The following is a 17,727-nucleotide window of genomic DNA, read 5'->3' on the forward strand; positions in this document are numbered from 1 at the left end:
AATTATTTCAGGTTATCTACCCGATTTATTTGCTCAAGTTTTCTTTTTAGTTTGTTAATCAAAATCTTATATTCAATTTTTTCGTATTTCCGGTAAGTTTTCCCGGTTAGGTTTTCCTGATATTTGTTTTACCTATAACAATGGTTGCATAATATCAACATTAGTATTCTACTTTATAATTTTAGGTGAGTGTCACGGCTTATACAATCTATTTTCTGGTGACACCTTTAATTTTCCTGTTTCCGGTAACGCCTTTAATTTTTTCTGGTTATTAGTTATAATTAAAATAATTCATAATATCAATATTAATATTCGTTTTTATTATTTCAGGTAAATGTTCGACTCATATAATCTAAATCCCGGATTGGTCATGAGTTTATAACATGTATAGATTTTAATTTTAATATTGACTTATATTTCATTTTTGAATATTCATGTATATTCATTTTAAATTTTGTTACATAAAAGATAATATTATTGTATATCGGAGATCCGAGATTAGTTGATCTGTATTTTTTTTTCCGGCGTGTGTTAATCCATTGTCCCAAAATTTATTATTAGTTTGACTTTCCTTATTTTTTTAAATAACCTAATTAACATTAATATTGTAATTTATATACATTAATTATCCCATTAACACATTTGATATACTTTGACTTTCCTTAATTTATAAACAAACAAATTTTAATTTAATTTGAATTATTTCTAAATAATTACTTGATAGTCAAAGTGAATAAGTTTATTTGGTATTCGAAAATATTCAAATTAATATTACACTTAATTTTAATATTTTTTGACCATCAAGTAAATAAGTTAATTTGTTATATTTTTGGTAAAATTGATAAAAAAAAAGGTTAATGTCGTGTTTTGATAAATTTAAACACGATATGTTTTCTATTTATAGTACAATATATTATAATTACAAAATTATTTATCATTTCTAATTATATTAAAGTTTACATAAATAAGTTATTAATTTATACTACATAATCTAAAAATAAGTAAATAAGTAATAAGGAAATAAATAAATAATTAGACGATTTAAGGTAAGTTCTGACACATTTGCATTATTTGAAAAGTAAATAAGAAAATAAGTAATTATTAAAACGAATAAGTCGTTTGAATATTAAAGTATCCATTTATTTTGGTTATATATTGACTAATTTTTGAAACTATTGAAGTTAATATTAAAGTAAATAAGGTAATTGTTTTTATATTAACAATAAATTAATTGTCAAAGTTTAAAATGGAATATTGTTACTTCAAAGATTAAAGTTGATAAGTTAATGTTAAGTAAATAAGGAAATAAGTAAATATTCAAACGAATTAAAGACAAATAATTAGATGTTTTATTGATATTGTTATGTAAAATCAAAAATTTACATAATATGGAGTAAAAAACGACATGATTTCTCGGTAATATTATAACTACTATATGTTTGTTATAGTACAATATATTATAATTACACATTTATTTATCATTTCTAATTATATTAAAGTTTACATATATAAGTTATTAATTTATACTACATAATTTGTAAATAAGTAAATAAGTAATAAAGAAATAAATAAATAATTAGATGATTTAAGGTAACTTCTAACACATTTAAATATATGAAAAGGAAATAAGTAAATAATTAAACGAATAAGTCGTTTTAATATTAAAGTATCCATATATTTTGGTTATATGTTGACTAAATTGATTTTCGAAACTATTGAAGTTAATATTAAAGTAAATAAGTTAATTCTTTTTATATTTACAATAAATTAATTGTCAAAGTTTAAAATTGTATATTGTTGTTAGTTCAAATATTAAAGCTAATATTAAAGCTATTAAAGTAAATAAGTAAATAAATAAACGAATTAAGGTAAGTCGTTTGAATATTAAAGTATCCATATATTTTTGGTATATGTTAACTAAATTAATTTTCGAAACTATTAAAGTTAATATTAAAGTAAATAATGTAATTGTTTTTATATTAAACAATTACCGAATTTTACAGTTAGACTTTGACCATACTTTCAAAAACCGAATTTTAATAGGTTAAGAATTTGAATATTTTTATTAATATTACTTGACTATAATTTTAGTAAATGTGTATGTTATTATAATTTTAATTATAATAATTAATAATAATAACTTAATTTCAAATGATGCACTTACCGTTTAATTAATATTCATGATGTAATACCTTATAATTGGTCTAAAATAATCCGTTCTTATAAATATAACATTTACAACTCATTTAAATTCAAAACATATATGTATATTTTACGTTTTCTATAATTCGCGCTCATGTATTACACGGGTCAGTCACTGGGTTATTTAATTCAAAAGTGGATTTTTTAAGATGGAAATTTACTAACTATATATATATATATATTTTTCCAGTCTGACATTTGTTAGAAATATTTCAAATTTGCAGCAACCAAGCAAGTCCAAGAGACTTACAATACACAGTTGATCATTAATTTCAAATTTCATTGATAGTCATCAACCATATTCAAATACATTATCTACTAATCTGTGTTTTAAATTGTATTTTAATCACCATGTTTATTGTACAAAAGGATAATACTTTTCTTGACCTAATATAAGTTTTGACTTCAAATCAGTTCTTAAGTACAACCATTAATTTACATTAAATATTATATTTTTAAACACATAAAAATAACGCATAAAGTTATTTAAACATAATTGTCAAACAAATAGTGGTTGCTAAAAAATAAAACACATTTTCTCTTTAATTTATACATTTTTCTCCGTAAAATAACTATTAATGAACATGGAATGTTTTCTTAATTTATTCATGTTATTCCCATAAGGAAAAAAAAGTTTTATTGATTATTTATAATTTTGAAGTTTAAACAAAATTAAATTTCTATTTTCGTCACTACTAAATTAGCATGTACGAGATACGAAGAAAAATTTAATCTCCTGAGTAGATGCAATTCTCTAAATGGGTAAAAAAAATATAGCTACAAAGAAAACGGGTTAAATGGGTTCATATTGAAAGAAATATAAAGCTAAAAAGCACAATATATTAAAACAATATAAGATTATTATTATATGTATTCAATGATTATTTAACACAATTTATCTACAAAAGAGTTATAAAAAATTGAATGAGAAAGTTTTTTCATATTTTCTGAATGATATATATTAGGAATCAAATATACGTAACTATACTTGATTAAAACTTAATATGTTATTGAATATTGATTAAGACTTTATTTTAAAGATCAATTAATTATTGTATTATGAAAAACTAAATTTAGATTTTTTAATTGTCATAACAATTTGTTTTGTAACATATTTTTATAATATTACTTATAAAAAGAATTGTCTTAAATATTGTTCATCTTTTAACACATTTTAACATTGATGTGTAATAAATGTTTTAAATTGATGTGTAAATAAACACAAGTAATATTTTAGAGTAATAAGCATTACGGTTATTGGTGTGTAATAAATGTCTTACAGAGAGTTCATCTTTTGAATCAAAATTGCGATAATAGTTTTGTTGAATCGACATTGTAAAATTGTTTTATTGATTTGAAGACTAATTTCCTTTGTTTGCTTATTATTGTACTAATGGTATAAGTTATAAAATAATTTAACTTTTTATTTATTTTTGTTATTCTTTGTATGTTTTTATATATGATTCAATAAGTTATAATATCTTATAATTCATGTAAAATCATCATTTGTTTACAAGTACAACATTTGCATTTCATTAAATTTATATGATGTTATTTCTTTTTTCTATATTGCTTTGTTGGAGGACGGAAATTATGAAGATCATGTTGGTATAAGACTGTTAATATCTAATATTTTCATGACTTTTGTTATAAACTTAAGTTTGTTTAATTAGTAACTTTATATGTAGACAATGTTATTTTCTATATCTTCAGTATAGAGATATATGATATCTTTTTGTTTGTAAATTTTATGATATCTTATGGTTGTTTATATACACATATCAAATTTCAACCCGTATATTATACGGGTTATATCCTAGTGTCCATATAAAGTTGTAAACCGTGAGATGGAGATTTTGTATATAGAAGGATTTCATAATCACAACTTCAAAGTTTCCAAAGATTAAACTATTATAAACATAATCTTTATAAGCTCTACTTGTTTATAACTTATTTAACTTAGTCATCACAACTTGTTTAACCTATAACAAATTGATAGGCACTAGTCGGACGATTGGGTAGGGACTAACGATTATCGGACTACCAAAATTTTAATATATATTTTTTCCAATTTTGATCGACTTTGAACAAATAGCGATTAATCGACGACTAGTCGATGGGATGCTGACCGCCTAAGCGGGATTTTTACAACTTGATTATATCCATTTACATCCGATGTACATAGCTTACTCATTTACGATGCAGGAGCATCCATGGGCTTGCATGTAGACATGTAATACTTTCGTTTAACGGGTATTTGATCCGGATATTAGCCTGACGACATGCACACTTGAGAAGGTAGTTTTGGGTTTCCGCACCAGAAGATTTGTCAATGAAAATTCAAGATAAACAATTGCATAGCTTCAATCTTGCCGACATAATTATTCAACTTAAACGTTCGATAAAAATATTCTATTAATTAAGCCATTTAAACACGCGACAGGCTCCAACATATGTATCAGTTTAGATCATGTGTTAACACGAGCTAGCATACAACTTATACGATTTTAAGTTTATCCGAATTATCTAACACATTTTCCAAGTCATATTTATCGATTCAACTCGTTAAACCGAAAACCGAAAAAAAATAATAATAATATTATTTTAGTGACATGAAATAAATAATAAAATTTTCTTTCACACATCTTTCATCACTGTTAACAACATATATCTCTGATCTCCGATCCAGATCCAATAAACTAACCATGGCGACTACAGCACCAGACGTGTTATTCAATCTACGTAACAACTTCTACTTAGGCGCATACCAAGCCGCCATCAACACCAGTGACATACCTAACCTATCGGAAGATGACGTCATCGAACGCGATTGCCTCGTCTACAGATCCTACATCGCACTCGGAAGCTATCAGGTACCTGATTCCGTTATATTATTATTATTGTTATTATTATTCACTCGTTTACTCAATTGATTTGGTTAAATGATTTGATAGCTTGTGATTAACGAAATCGACTCGTCTGCGGCCACGCCTCTACAAGCTGTGAAACTGCTCGCTCTGTATCTGTTCAGTTCCGATAATAAGGTGAGGTTTGTTATGATTTGTGTTATTATGATTAATATTATTATTTGTCAAAAATGTACAAATAACTAGTGTAATTATTGTTATTATTATATAAGTGTAAAGTAATAATAATAACTCTAGTTATTTGTATCGTTCAATAGGTTAGGTTAATTTCATTTGTACCGGATCTCACTCTAATTAGGTATAGTTAGTTTTTAGGTAGTGTTAGGATCAAATATAGTTTTTTGATACTTAGTTTTTTGTATCTGTCACTACAGTTAGTTTGATACTTAGTTTTTTGATAGTTAATTAGGTAGTGTTAGGATCAAATATAAACACTTCTTAACGTTACGAATAACTAGAGTAATTATTGTTAAATCTACTTCATCGCAGTATAGTTACTCTAGTTCAGAAATGTAAAGTAATAGTTCCGCTAGGTGTTTGTACGCTTAGTAGGTTATTCATTGTACCGGATCTCACCCCTAACTAGGTATATAACATGAATAGAAGGGACAACATCACCTTGAAACAAAAGGATATTGTGAAAATCGGTCTAGGCGGCTGAGTACTCGGTGCTCGGTAGGGTGCCGAGGAAAGTTTCGTCAACTCGACCAACATTACTTGTAATCGGTCAAATTTGGCGCTGGTCGGTCCAATTCGGACTAGTGGGATTTTTGCTGTTTTTTCACCAATTTTTGCTGTTTTTTTCACGTAGTTTTATTGATTTTCACTGTTTTTCATATAATTTACTGATTTTTGCTGTTTATCATCGATTTTCGTTGTTTTTTCTCGGAGATACCCTGGAAGGCGAGAACTAAATGATTATTATGTCTATAATGTTGAAGAATGAGTATCAATTTTTGAAATGCTTTAGTATTTGAGCATGTATTCTTTTGATTTATATTGATATTCAAGCATTTGGTTTTAAGTATTGCTAAACTTATGATATTTGACATATATAATTTTCTTAAAATTATTTTTTTTACAATTTACAATGTTCAAATAGGCCGAGTCGCAACTCCCTAGTCAACCGACCTGGCTACGCTAGCGACTTTTGCAACCATAACAGAACATATAAAATGTGCTTCTTGTCTTCCATGGAAATTGCAATGGTTTTCATTTTTAGATTCCACGAACCTTGCAACTTCTGTTGATAGTTTAATTATGGAGTTAGGGATTGTATAAACAAAAGGAAAATTCATATCTAGAATGTCACTGAAATAATGAAATGTGTAAACCGCATTATTGATGATATATAAAATGACATTGGATATTGAGTTGGTTACATGTGTTATTAATGAAGATGAGCAAATATGCCGTTAGTGTACATGTTCTTCTGTTGTTATTTAACGGATCAAATGGACCAAATGTCGTATTATATCTTGCTTTCTAAATTTGACAGGAAAGCACAATTTCAAGTTTAAAAGAGTATTTGGGTGATGCCGCCATTGGGAACAATCCAATACTAAGGCTTATTGCAGGGACCATATTCATGCATGAGCAAGACTACAATGAAGCTCTTAAACACACAAATGCTGGAGGGACTATGGAACTGTTGAGTCTTACTTTGCCTTTTACTAAAATTATCTATCATCATTTATTTGTTTAAACGCCTCCTCATAAATGATACATTTTATATGCAAGAACCGTAGACTTAATACATTATGTGCTTTCCAGATATGCCTTGAATGTCCACATTTTCCTGAAGATGAACCGATCAGATTATGCTGAGAAGCAGTTGAGGGTTATGCAACAGATTGACGAAGATCACACGCTGACTCAGCTTGCAACCGCATGGCTTAATTTGGCAGTGGTGCATATTCTTCTCTTTAGGTCATCTTATACAACAATATCTAGTATTTATTTATCCTATTATTAATTCTCAAATTGTTTGGTGAATTAGGGTGGTTCAAAGATACAGGAAGCATATCTTATCTTCCAGGATTTCTCTGAGAAGTACCAGATGACCAGTTTAATACTTAATGGGAAAGCTGTATGCTGCATGCATATGGGAAATTTTGATGAAGCTGAATCATTTTTACTAGAAGCACTAAACAAGGTAAATTTCCAAAGTCATGTAAATGCGTACAACCTCTTTTAAGTCATCTAGTTCAACATTTGGATTATTTATTATTGTTTTTTTGTAAATTGACGATGCGCTTTGCGGGTCAACCCGGCTGGACACTTCCCTTTTCAATCTGTATTAAAAATGACCTTGTCTCAACGAGAACTTGTTTTGATTTGTTAGCTAACCCTGATGTAATCTTTTGATGCACAAATATAGGATGCAAAGGACCGTGAAACACTGGCTAATTTGGTTGTATGCAGTCTTCATCTTGGGAAACCTTCTGCACGGTTTTTGAGGTATGAAAATTGCACATTCTTAAATGATATCAGTTTTATGACCAGATTGTTTCTCTGACATCAATTCATGATATTCAGACCAGAAATGATGATAGTGGATACATGGATTATATAATAATTTAAAAAAGTAGGCTAAATTCTCTTGACTTGTCATTCTGATTAGCTTTCTAATCAACAAAACTATGATACACAACAAAATCTTGTTATTTGAAATTTAGGTGCCAATTTCATCCTTTTTAGATACAAATGGTTGAATGGGTTTATTTGTTTTTTTTTTCAAATTTTTAACGGGTCAATTGGGTTGAATGGTTGAACTGAAAAGAAAACGGATTGGACGGGTTAAATGGGCTGAAAGTCATCGTAATAATATAGATTGTAATAAGATTGTAATACACGACGTATTAAGTTTATAAATTCTTCAAAGTTTGACTGGACCCGACCCGTAAAAGATATCTGTTTAGTTCCTAACGTATTAAAACCCGTTTGTTTTGCAGTCAGTTGAAACTGTCCGATCCAGAACACCTGTTGGTCAAACGAGGATTAACCGCAGAAGAAAATTTTGATAGAGCCCTGCAAACAGTTGGCTGATCAATGCAAGTGACTAGCAATACTGTTCTTTCCAACTTTTCAAGTCTTGTTGATCATTTTTAGTGTTAACGGTATTAAATCCGACAAACTTTTTCTGAAAGACTTCTGTTTAGCAGATTATGTGCTCAATATATATTGTATTATGTTTTCGACACAGAGTTTTATTCAAATTTTATAATGAGAAAACAGTTAAAAAGACTATAAATATATAATAAATATTTTAGAGTTTTGTGAATGTCACACCAGCTATATGCCTATATGTGTTAAAATTATATGATTTTTTCACTGTAATAAATATTTTAAAATTATGTGTTAATTTTTTTTAAAAGATATTGGGCCCGGTTGGGGTTATCAAGCCCAAATCAGAAAACCTTAAGTTGACTGAAGCATGGCTTATGCTAAGATCTTAACGGGCCCTGGCCCAACCGAGTTCCTGTTCACGTCTTGACCCAGATTATATCAGTCAAGCACTAGTTCAAATCATAAAAAGTGGACAGTGCTAGTGTTCAACTTTCTTTTGGTTGTAGGATTGTAAACAAGTTGTGCCAAGTTCTAACTCAACCTCACTTGACTTTCTTTAGACTTAGCTCGTTAGCTCGAGCCTGGCTCAGTAGCTCAACAAGAACTTGTGAAGTAGTCGGGGGCTCGGATAGAAAAGCTCGAATATCCCTTAATTCAAATATGTATTAATGTGGTTATAACAAAAACTATTTCAAATATGTTAATGATCGCAACAAAATCCTAGCTTAAGTCAAGTACGTTATTGATTTTCTTTTATGACTGGTGAGCATGCGTACACACTTTCAACTTTACACTTTAATAAAATCATCACAACTGCACTTCGCAGGATTTGAACCTTCACCCACTTGGTTGAGGAATAAACCATTTTACCCCTAAAATGTCCATTTGGGAACAAATACGTTATAGATAAGTCTATACAATGGTTTAAGGCTATAATCATGGGCTTTTATATAAGTTGGAGTTTAGTTTTTTCAAGTAAAACACAGTCTAAGTCGATCTTGTAAACTTGTTTTTTAGTCTAAGCAATCATTGGTGCTATCACCACTGAGAATTTTTTATAAGTTCGAGTTTGGCTCATTTCAAGATAAAACATGACCCATAACAATCTTGTCAATAATTTTGTAAGTTCGAGTTTGGCTCATTAATTCAAGATAAAGACACAACCCGCACAATCTCGTCAACAAATGGTATGAGTGATTTATACAAGTGAATTGCATCTTACACCGAACTTTTTGATGAGCTTTTGCATCAACTGTTCCTCAAAAACTTTCGGTCTCATCAACACTCCAATTATGTTATTCCCATCAAACCAATGTGTGGGAGTGTGTCTTTTCACTGTTTTTATGCCCCAAAAACACACACATAAAATGTTATTGATTTTTGTATTTATTTAAACTAAATGTTGTTGCTTATATACTTATATAATCCAAGGTAACAATTTAATCAATAGCACTTATGACTTTCACTTTCGTTTTAAAGATAATCTCACTTTATTGGAATAGTAACTTCTTATATAATGGACTTTCGCTTTTCAAAAAAAATGTTATGAACTTTCATTTATGTTGTTTGAAAATAATCAACAAAATTATGATTGTGATAAATGTATTTAAGTTGTTGCTTTTGGGCAAATATCGATAAACTACTGGTCTAAATAATATCGATAAATAACTCATAGTTTGAGCTATTAAAATCCAATATACTATCACACACTAACTAATATAAATTACGATTAACAAATCAATTTAATAAAATAAAAAATATATATTTTACTCGTGATATTACAAACACCAAGCAATTAGCGAATAAATATATTTCTTTAGACAAATGAATTCATCCAAATTGGAAAATTAATTAGTTTCAACCAAAAGGATCCAAATCCTTGTTATAATTTTCTGCTTCTTCATCACCACCCAAGAAACCATGGTTCAACATCATGCTTATAGGATCAACTTCTATCTCTCCTAAACCCGAAAAAAAATCATCCCGTTGACCGCCAATGCCACCATGATCGGGCAACTCTGGCCGGTAATCTTGAGGAAAACTTTCTTCCAATACTTGTAATTCATCTTTCACTTGTATTCCACTTCCTAGTAGAGTTGGTCCTTCCTCTTCTATGCTTTTCTTTTGCGGCTGTTGTTGTTGTTGCTGCTGCTGTTGTTGTTCTGAGGGTTCACTGGCTGTCTTTGGTGGATGTGGGGTCCTAGTGGAACCGGCTAGCGCATTTCTTTGTGTCGGCCATGGATGATTGTGTTCGGAAGTGTAGGTAATGACCAACATGTTGGGGTCAGTTCGGCTTCTTTCGACTTGTTTTCTTGCTGAGCAACCCTTTGAACTGCTACATCTATAGTACCCTCTGAAAATTGTCACAAAAATATTTATTTCACCATATAAAAATTAAAAGGTGGAACTTGATTACTTGAAATATATAAAAAAAATCCCTATAATTTATATTTTTCTTTCGTATGAATGTATATATATCTTTAATAGGCAAATTGGATTTTAAGAATCCCAACTTAATGCATTTGGCCGATAATAATCTCAATTTTGAAAATAGCTGTCATTGGTCCCAACTTTCATACTATTTGTTTTCATTGGACCTTCGTTAATAAAAACTTAATGACGTTAAGTTTTTTCCAAATTTTAAACTGATATTTTAGGGCTTTTGATCAGAATGAGGATACATGTCGATTGATGTAAAGCTTACATCCAAACGGTGGTCCAAACGACTAAATGATGCTTCAATTCCGGTGTTTAAACTTTTATTTAATAATAAACAAGCTGTTTGAAACGCCGTTTCGAGTTAAGTTTTATATCAATCGATTTGTATTCTCATTCCGATCAAAAGCCCTAAACCATCAATTTGAAATTTTAAAAAACTTAACGTCGTTAATTTTTTTAACGGATATCCAATGAAAACATATAGTGTGAAAGTTGGGACCAGTGACATCTATTTTCAAAGTTGCGATTATTAACGACCAACTTCATTAAGTTATTATTAAAAATCCAATTTTCCTTTTTAATATTTTAACACATGACTTGAATATTATATGTTTCATCCATTTTTTCCGTTGATATGTTTCATGTGTCTTTTAAGTCTTTGTAACCAAATATTTTTCTAAGGCATGCAAGTCATTTTCCATGCCAACCCTCCACCCAACTAGATAAAGACATTAATTATAGGTGATTTTAATTTTTAAATGTGTTATAATAATATTATTAGTTTACTAAAAAAAAATACGTTTGTATATTGTGAAAGTTGTTTGATGAAAATGCTCCAATGGAAAAAAATAAAGGCATAAATCCTCACTTAATATAACCTACATTGTGTAAAGATTAGTGGTTTGCTATGGAAATGCAAAATATGTTAACTTAAAAAAAATCTATGCATCATGCATGAAATGAATATCAGCCAAAAGTTGACCAGCAGCAAGGGGGTGCGGAGTTCCGTGGCCTAGATGGCACGGACATGGCCGAAAGTGTACATGAAGGCTTTTAAGAGAGACCGGGTGTTCTATATGTGGATACAGACACGATCCACATCCCTTTGTGAACATTTACAAAAATGTGAAAGATACGAAATGAAAAGAGGAATTGAAAAGAGAAAGACGGAGACATCCTAGAGGTAGAGACAACAGACGCTCGATCTTTCACTAACAAATATTCTTGAAATATTGCGCACTTGTTTATTATAACAACTAACAAGTGAAACAATATTTTGTTTAAAGTTTTAACTTATTATTGTTTTTTTTTTTTCTTTTTCAATAGAAAACGTTATTTATTTCTCATGTTACTAATAAAAAAACTTTGTAAGGTATTAAAAATATGGACATGAAACTGACTCTTAATTCTTAAAGTACTATTATAAAATTTTAAATTTTTAGTAACTTTAATTTTTGTACCACCTCTATTATATTGTACTTGTAACAAGTGGCTATTTCTTCAATATTCCTCTATATTACGTTTGTTGGGTAACCAACGAATAAAAATCCATTTCCCTTCAAAGAAATATCTAAATAAGTACATTGTACAAAAAAAAAGTAGTAACATCAGACATTATTTCACACATCATGCATATACGTACATCGATTTATTTATTTTTACCTATATATTATACACATAGTATGTCATGTAGTTATACACTTATACAAATCAAAGTGTTTTTTATATATATATATAACTATTATGAAACTATATGTAGGACAATGTATGCAAATACTACATAGTATTCACTATATTACTTTGTTTATATTAAGGTAATAAGGTTGAATGTGTGATATAAATATTATATATGTATGCATCTTACACTCTTAAGAATTTAACTTTCATTGAAACAAGTTAGCTATACAGATAGTCTATACCCCCAATATATGTATGCATGTGTGTGTGTATATCCAACCTCTCAGGAAGCAATGGAATAAAGGTGTGATTTGCTGAGTACGGTTGTTATTGTTGTTATATTGTATGTACAAGTGTGTGAGTGTTTGTGTGTGTATATATGTGTATAATATTTGTCGGTAATTCCCTAGTACGTAATCAGCGACATATAGGTCAAATCAGGTAACTCGTCCATGATATTGTCACAACTATTTGACCTTGTCTGGTGTCATCAATTCGTAGGTTACTCATCGATAAACCATGTTGGTGATCCTCAATGAATTCTTTTGCATGTACCTTATCTAAGAGACCACCATCGACTTTTTCGTCGATAAAGGTCCTCCCTCTGATTTATAGTGCAAAACATGTCAAATGACAATGATTTTACAACTTAATATGATTAAGAGTTAGCTATATTATATGTTAACTAGCTAGATAATTTTAAAAAAAATCTAATTAGATAGTTTTAACTCTAGGTTTGATACGATTGTCTAGGTTTAACTCTTCATACACTATAATAACCAGGGATGAAAATCGTGTCGGGTTGATGGGTATTGGGTTGACGGGTTAATGTGTTGAAATTCTTTAACCCTAACCCAACTCATATTTTAATTCGTGTTGTGTCGTGTTGACCCATTTAAATCCGTATCGTGTTCAGATTGTGTTTCGGGTTAACCCATTTTACGTTCATATACGAATATAAGTAATACCTATTGACTTGAAAATAAATTAAACAATTAATTACTTTTATTCATATAAAACTTGTTAATAAATTATGATAAATCTAATTGTTTTTGCGTAATCTCTCATTACCAATTAACAAACTTAGGTTCACATATTTAGCTCAAGATAATAACAAACAAATTAAATTCATTAACCAAAGAATAGATAGTTAAACTAATAAAATGAAAATGCTATACGCAAAAAGTAGATAATAGTAGTGTAAAAATAAATTAATTTTAATTTTAAAAGTTAACTGTTATATAAAAAATAAAAATCTAAGTATTTCTAATTAAAATTTAAAACGACTTCTCTAAAATCAATATATTAACTACCCTAAAATTATTAAATGAGTAACATGTCAACCCACTTTTTAACGGGTCAGGGTCAGGTTGACATGTTTAAGAAAAAACGGATCGTATCAACCGACCTAAAATCTATATTTTTTCGTGTCGAATTTCAGGTCGTGTTAGAATTGACTCCCCTAATAAAAACTTCAATCAAAATTTTATTTGTTGTGCAATAAGATAAATAGAAGGGTGCATTAAGTAGAGAATGTACATGTACGTACCTTGGATAAGGAGAACCTTTAATAGGCTTTTGACCATATTTTCTCCATGCCCAAAGATCCGATGGAACCACTTCACCTGTTGGTCTACTATTTACAGGTGTGGGTGCCGGTATGCACACCACTTTCTTTGCCTGGCTCTTCCTGCTCAGTAATATGAACCATGGTAAGTTTTAGTAATTAACAAACCCTAAAACCAACAACCAAATGATAATTGCATGTCCGAAACAACACGTTTTAGAACAACAAATATATAAAAATATCACTTATTGTCTAATGCGCTTTAAACCATACTGATTCGAATTGTATATTTATCGTTAACAAATTTGACTCTTAATAATGTAATTCTATGTAAGCTATCGTATACTCGTATGGTCATTATATTGTTAACAAGTTAAACTCAACAATGAAACGACGATATCCTATATTATTTAAGTGTAATGAGCACATCTAAGACCACACGTAGTGGTGGGAGGAAACGCGGCAAAATGAGCTTTGTAAAACAACGAACCCTAGAAAAACGAGGGACTGGGGCGATGTTTGGCTCGTTTTGGGCTTGTTGTGGAGTCCTAAACGAACCCTCTATGTGTGGTCTAAGCTAGAACCAATACCTTGATGAATTGAACACTACTTTATGTCAACTCAAATGTCTAATCATATATTTATATAGTTAAGATATTATATAAAAGAACCCTAAAAGTAGCTCAAGATTGAAAATATAATGATAACAAAAATATAAAATAAAAGGACAATTAATCTGTAAATTCCATTTCATGTGGGGGTCCTGTTTGGAGACAGTTATTTCATGTTCAATCATGATATGACATATTAACAACAACTATTCAACTTCAAATCCCACAATCAAATTGTTTTAAATAATCATTTTTATAGAAATAAAACGTTTATAAAACATGATCAAATTGTTTAATCACGAAGACACTAACACACATCCAATCCAGGACCCGTATATGAATTTAAAATAAAAAATCAACACACACGAACAAACAACTTAAACGATATCGATACTCGAGCATGAGGAAAAGACATAGGAGCATACAGATAAACACGCACAGAAAAACATGTAGGCATGAAAGCAGACACATTTTGAAATCAAACCAAGTTAATCCAAGAGGGTTTTCATATCATGGGGTGAATGAGGTGTTGTACGTGTGGATCTACAAAATCGAGACGATGGATGCGAAAGAGGTGGTTTGTACGTACTTTGTAACTACGTTGGATATATAAATTAAAGCTGACTCAACCATTTTAAGAGGTCTAATGTGAAACAAAAATTTAAAGACTCCTAAAAAAATGGTTCGTAGATGCTTTGTAAATTCTGTTTGTTAGAGTTAGAGAACTACATGTTCATGTAATTTACTCTCCAAATTATTTTAAAAGATACAACTAAGTCTATGATATAGATTATAGAGTAGATGTTTACCCTAACAAATATGTAGATCCACATGATCTGTCTTTTGTGCATCAATAACTCGAGTCTAAGCAAATCATACAAATTAAAATAATGACACTTGGAATTAAAATTTGCTTATAAAAAGTATCATCCCCATGATCTATTTTTGAATCATTAATTATGAGTAAGACAAAGTTATATAAACAATTTAATGAAATTAAGAAAATAAAAAAAATAAGTAGAAATTAAAATCAATGGAATAATATCAAATAAATATGATACATATTGCTGTAAAATAATACATGTACTGCACAGAATCTTTTGAGTTTTAAAAACATATAATTAAAAGAAACATTTATATATACAAGATAGCTAGGGATTCAATGAATATTTATTTTTAACTTACAAATCACAAAAACTTCTACCAACCATTATTATTACTTCCTCCGTCCCATTATAAGTGTCCTAGTTTGATTTTTCAAGTCTTTCTTGTTTAACTTTGACCGACAATATTTTTGTTTGTGTTATATAGTACTTGATGTAAAATATATGAATGGATTAGGTTTTTAATGTATTTTAAACTGATATAATTTTCATCAAGTATTATATGACACGAACAAAAATATTTACGGTCAAGGTTGTAAAACAAAGATTTGAAAAGTCAAACTATGACACTTATAATGGGACGGAGGGAGTATTATTTTTAATCTTTCCAATTAGAAGGTTAATATTGTAAAAAAGAGAAAAAAAATACAAGTTATTAGCTCGTGAAATTACATATATGTATCTAAAAGTTTGGAAAAGATTAGTTTTAATATAAAAAAAATAAAAAGTAAAAATTTATTTTTTAAGAGTGGTTTTCACAAACTTTTTAACAATTTTATTGGTGGTTATTTAATCTGTATATTAACATGTCCAGATACAAACCTCAAAATGATATCAAAAAAATGATTATATACGGTATTAAAAGCTCAAATTAATATCAAATAAATATGATTATTCTCAAAATGCTATCAAACAAATGTGATTATGCTCAAATTAATATCAGCTAAATATGATTATATATATATTCTCAAAAACTCCATAAACACTTCTATAACACGTTTAATTTGTTCGATCTTAAGTTTAAATCGAGTGCGCGTGAGATCAACTTGTATGTATACAAGAGACGCGTTCGATAATATGATTAAAAAATATCATAGAAGTTGTAAAAACGAGGTAAATATATATATATATATATATATATATAGGAGTAATGATCAGTAATGAAGCAATATGTTATATGCATGTATATTATATCATAGCTAGTATATATTTATAAATTAATTCATTGAAGCAGTTTCCAATAAGAAAGAATAAATTAATTAATATATGCAATAAGGTTGATATAGATATATAGATATATAAATATATATAATTTACCTTCTCTTGATGGCCGGATTTCGCGGTGATGAGATCTGTAACGAGGTGGTGGAAGCTTCCAGCAAGCTTCTTTTAGATGAAGTAGAACAATTAGAATTAGAATTAGATGTCATGATCTCACTCTTGGCACCATTTGATGATGATGAAATCTGTAGCATCTTTGAGAATATATTATTATTATTATTATTATTATTATTATTATTATTATTATGAATATTATTATTATTATTATCATCAAACCCTAATGGTTTATGATTATTATTTTCATTCAAACTTGTAGTAGTTGTTGTTCCAAAGAAGCATGGAGTTGATGATGTAATATTAATCCCTTCATTAATAATAAATGGATCTGCTAGAAGACTTGTAAAGGGTTGACCAAAACCCTGATGATCATGAATAATATCACGGTTTGTTGTTGACTTTTGGATCATCTGTGTCGCTTCTTGTGTTTCTTGATCATCAAAGTAAGTCCAATGATCCGACACTCCCGGAGGATGATCATTCACACTTCCTGGCCAGAATATATCCGCTAAATCACCTTGAAAATTGCTCTCCATTATTACTATTATTAATAATATTATTGAACGACGTATACAACCAGAGTGACAACTGACAAAACTTCAAGAATATTATTCAAGAAAGTGTTTCTTGATGAGATAAATAAATCTATGTGATTTCTCAACCAAAGAAGACGAGATTTGAATATGATAATGGGTTTTAATCTTTATGGTGAATGAGTGAAAATGATATTAATAATAATAATAATGTTTAGGGTTTGAATGAGAGAGATGAAAGTGGAAATGGAAATGGAAATGGAAAGAGAGAAAGACGCTGACTTTTCATAATATGACAAGAGAGTTCTATTCCATACGCAAAGAGAAGGAAGAAAAAGGTTTGTATATTATTATAGATTGATGATGATGATTAGTTAACGGGAATATTAAAATGGCCATTATCTGACTGAGATATGTGATGTTATTATTATATAGTTTTGTAATATACATCCAAGATTATATTCTATTTGTTTATTAGTT

The 17,727-nt window shown here is 29.0% G+C and overlaps 2 protein-coding genes across 2 annotated transcripts; one reads left to right on the top strand and one right to left on the bottom strand.

The window, feature by feature from the left end:
* The first annotated feature begins 4,842 nt into the window (after positions 1 to 4,842).
* On the top strand, positions 4,843 to 8,381 carry LOC143636696 (coatomer subunit epsilon-1-like). Its single transcript, XM_077104224.1, has 7 exons — positions 4,843 to 5,075; positions 5,157 to 5,246; positions 6,628 to 6,779; positions 6,903 to 7,038; positions 7,129 to 7,284; positions 7,510 to 7,589; positions 8,084 to 8,381. The coding sequence occupies exons 1-7, from the start codon at positions 4,908 to 4,910 to the stop codon at positions 8,175 to 8,177; spliced, it is 876 nt and encodes a 291-aa protein (XP_076960339.1). The 5' UTR covers positions 4,843 to 4,907; the 3' UTR covers positions 8,178 to 8,381.
* Positions 8,382 to 9,883: 1,502 nt separating this feature from the next.
* Positions 9,884 to 17,269, bottom strand: LOC143636697 (putative WRKY transcription factor 14). The gene is made up of 3 exons (XM_077104225.1): positions 16,694 to 17,269; positions 13,864 to 14,004; positions 9,884 to 10,551 (listed from the first exon to the last, which is right to left on the bottom strand). Exons 1-3 carry the CDS (start codon positions 17,248 to 17,250, stop codon positions 10,056 to 10,058), a joined length of 1,194 nt encoding a protein of 397 aa, XP_076960340.1. The 5' UTR covers positions 17,251 to 17,269; the 3' UTR covers positions 9,884 to 10,055.
* Positions 17,270 to 17,727: the final 458 nt, after the last annotated feature.

Source organism: Bidens hawaiensis, unplaced genomic scaffold (assembly GCF_021521415.1).
Source record: "Bidens hawaiensis isolate Kalapana, Puna unplaced genomic scaffold, B.hawaiensis_p1.1 tig00008041_1, whole genome shotgun sequence".
Taxonomy (NCBI): domain Eukaryota; kingdom Viridiplantae; phylum Streptophyta; class Magnoliopsida; order Asterales; family Asteraceae; genus Bidens; species Bidens hawaiensis.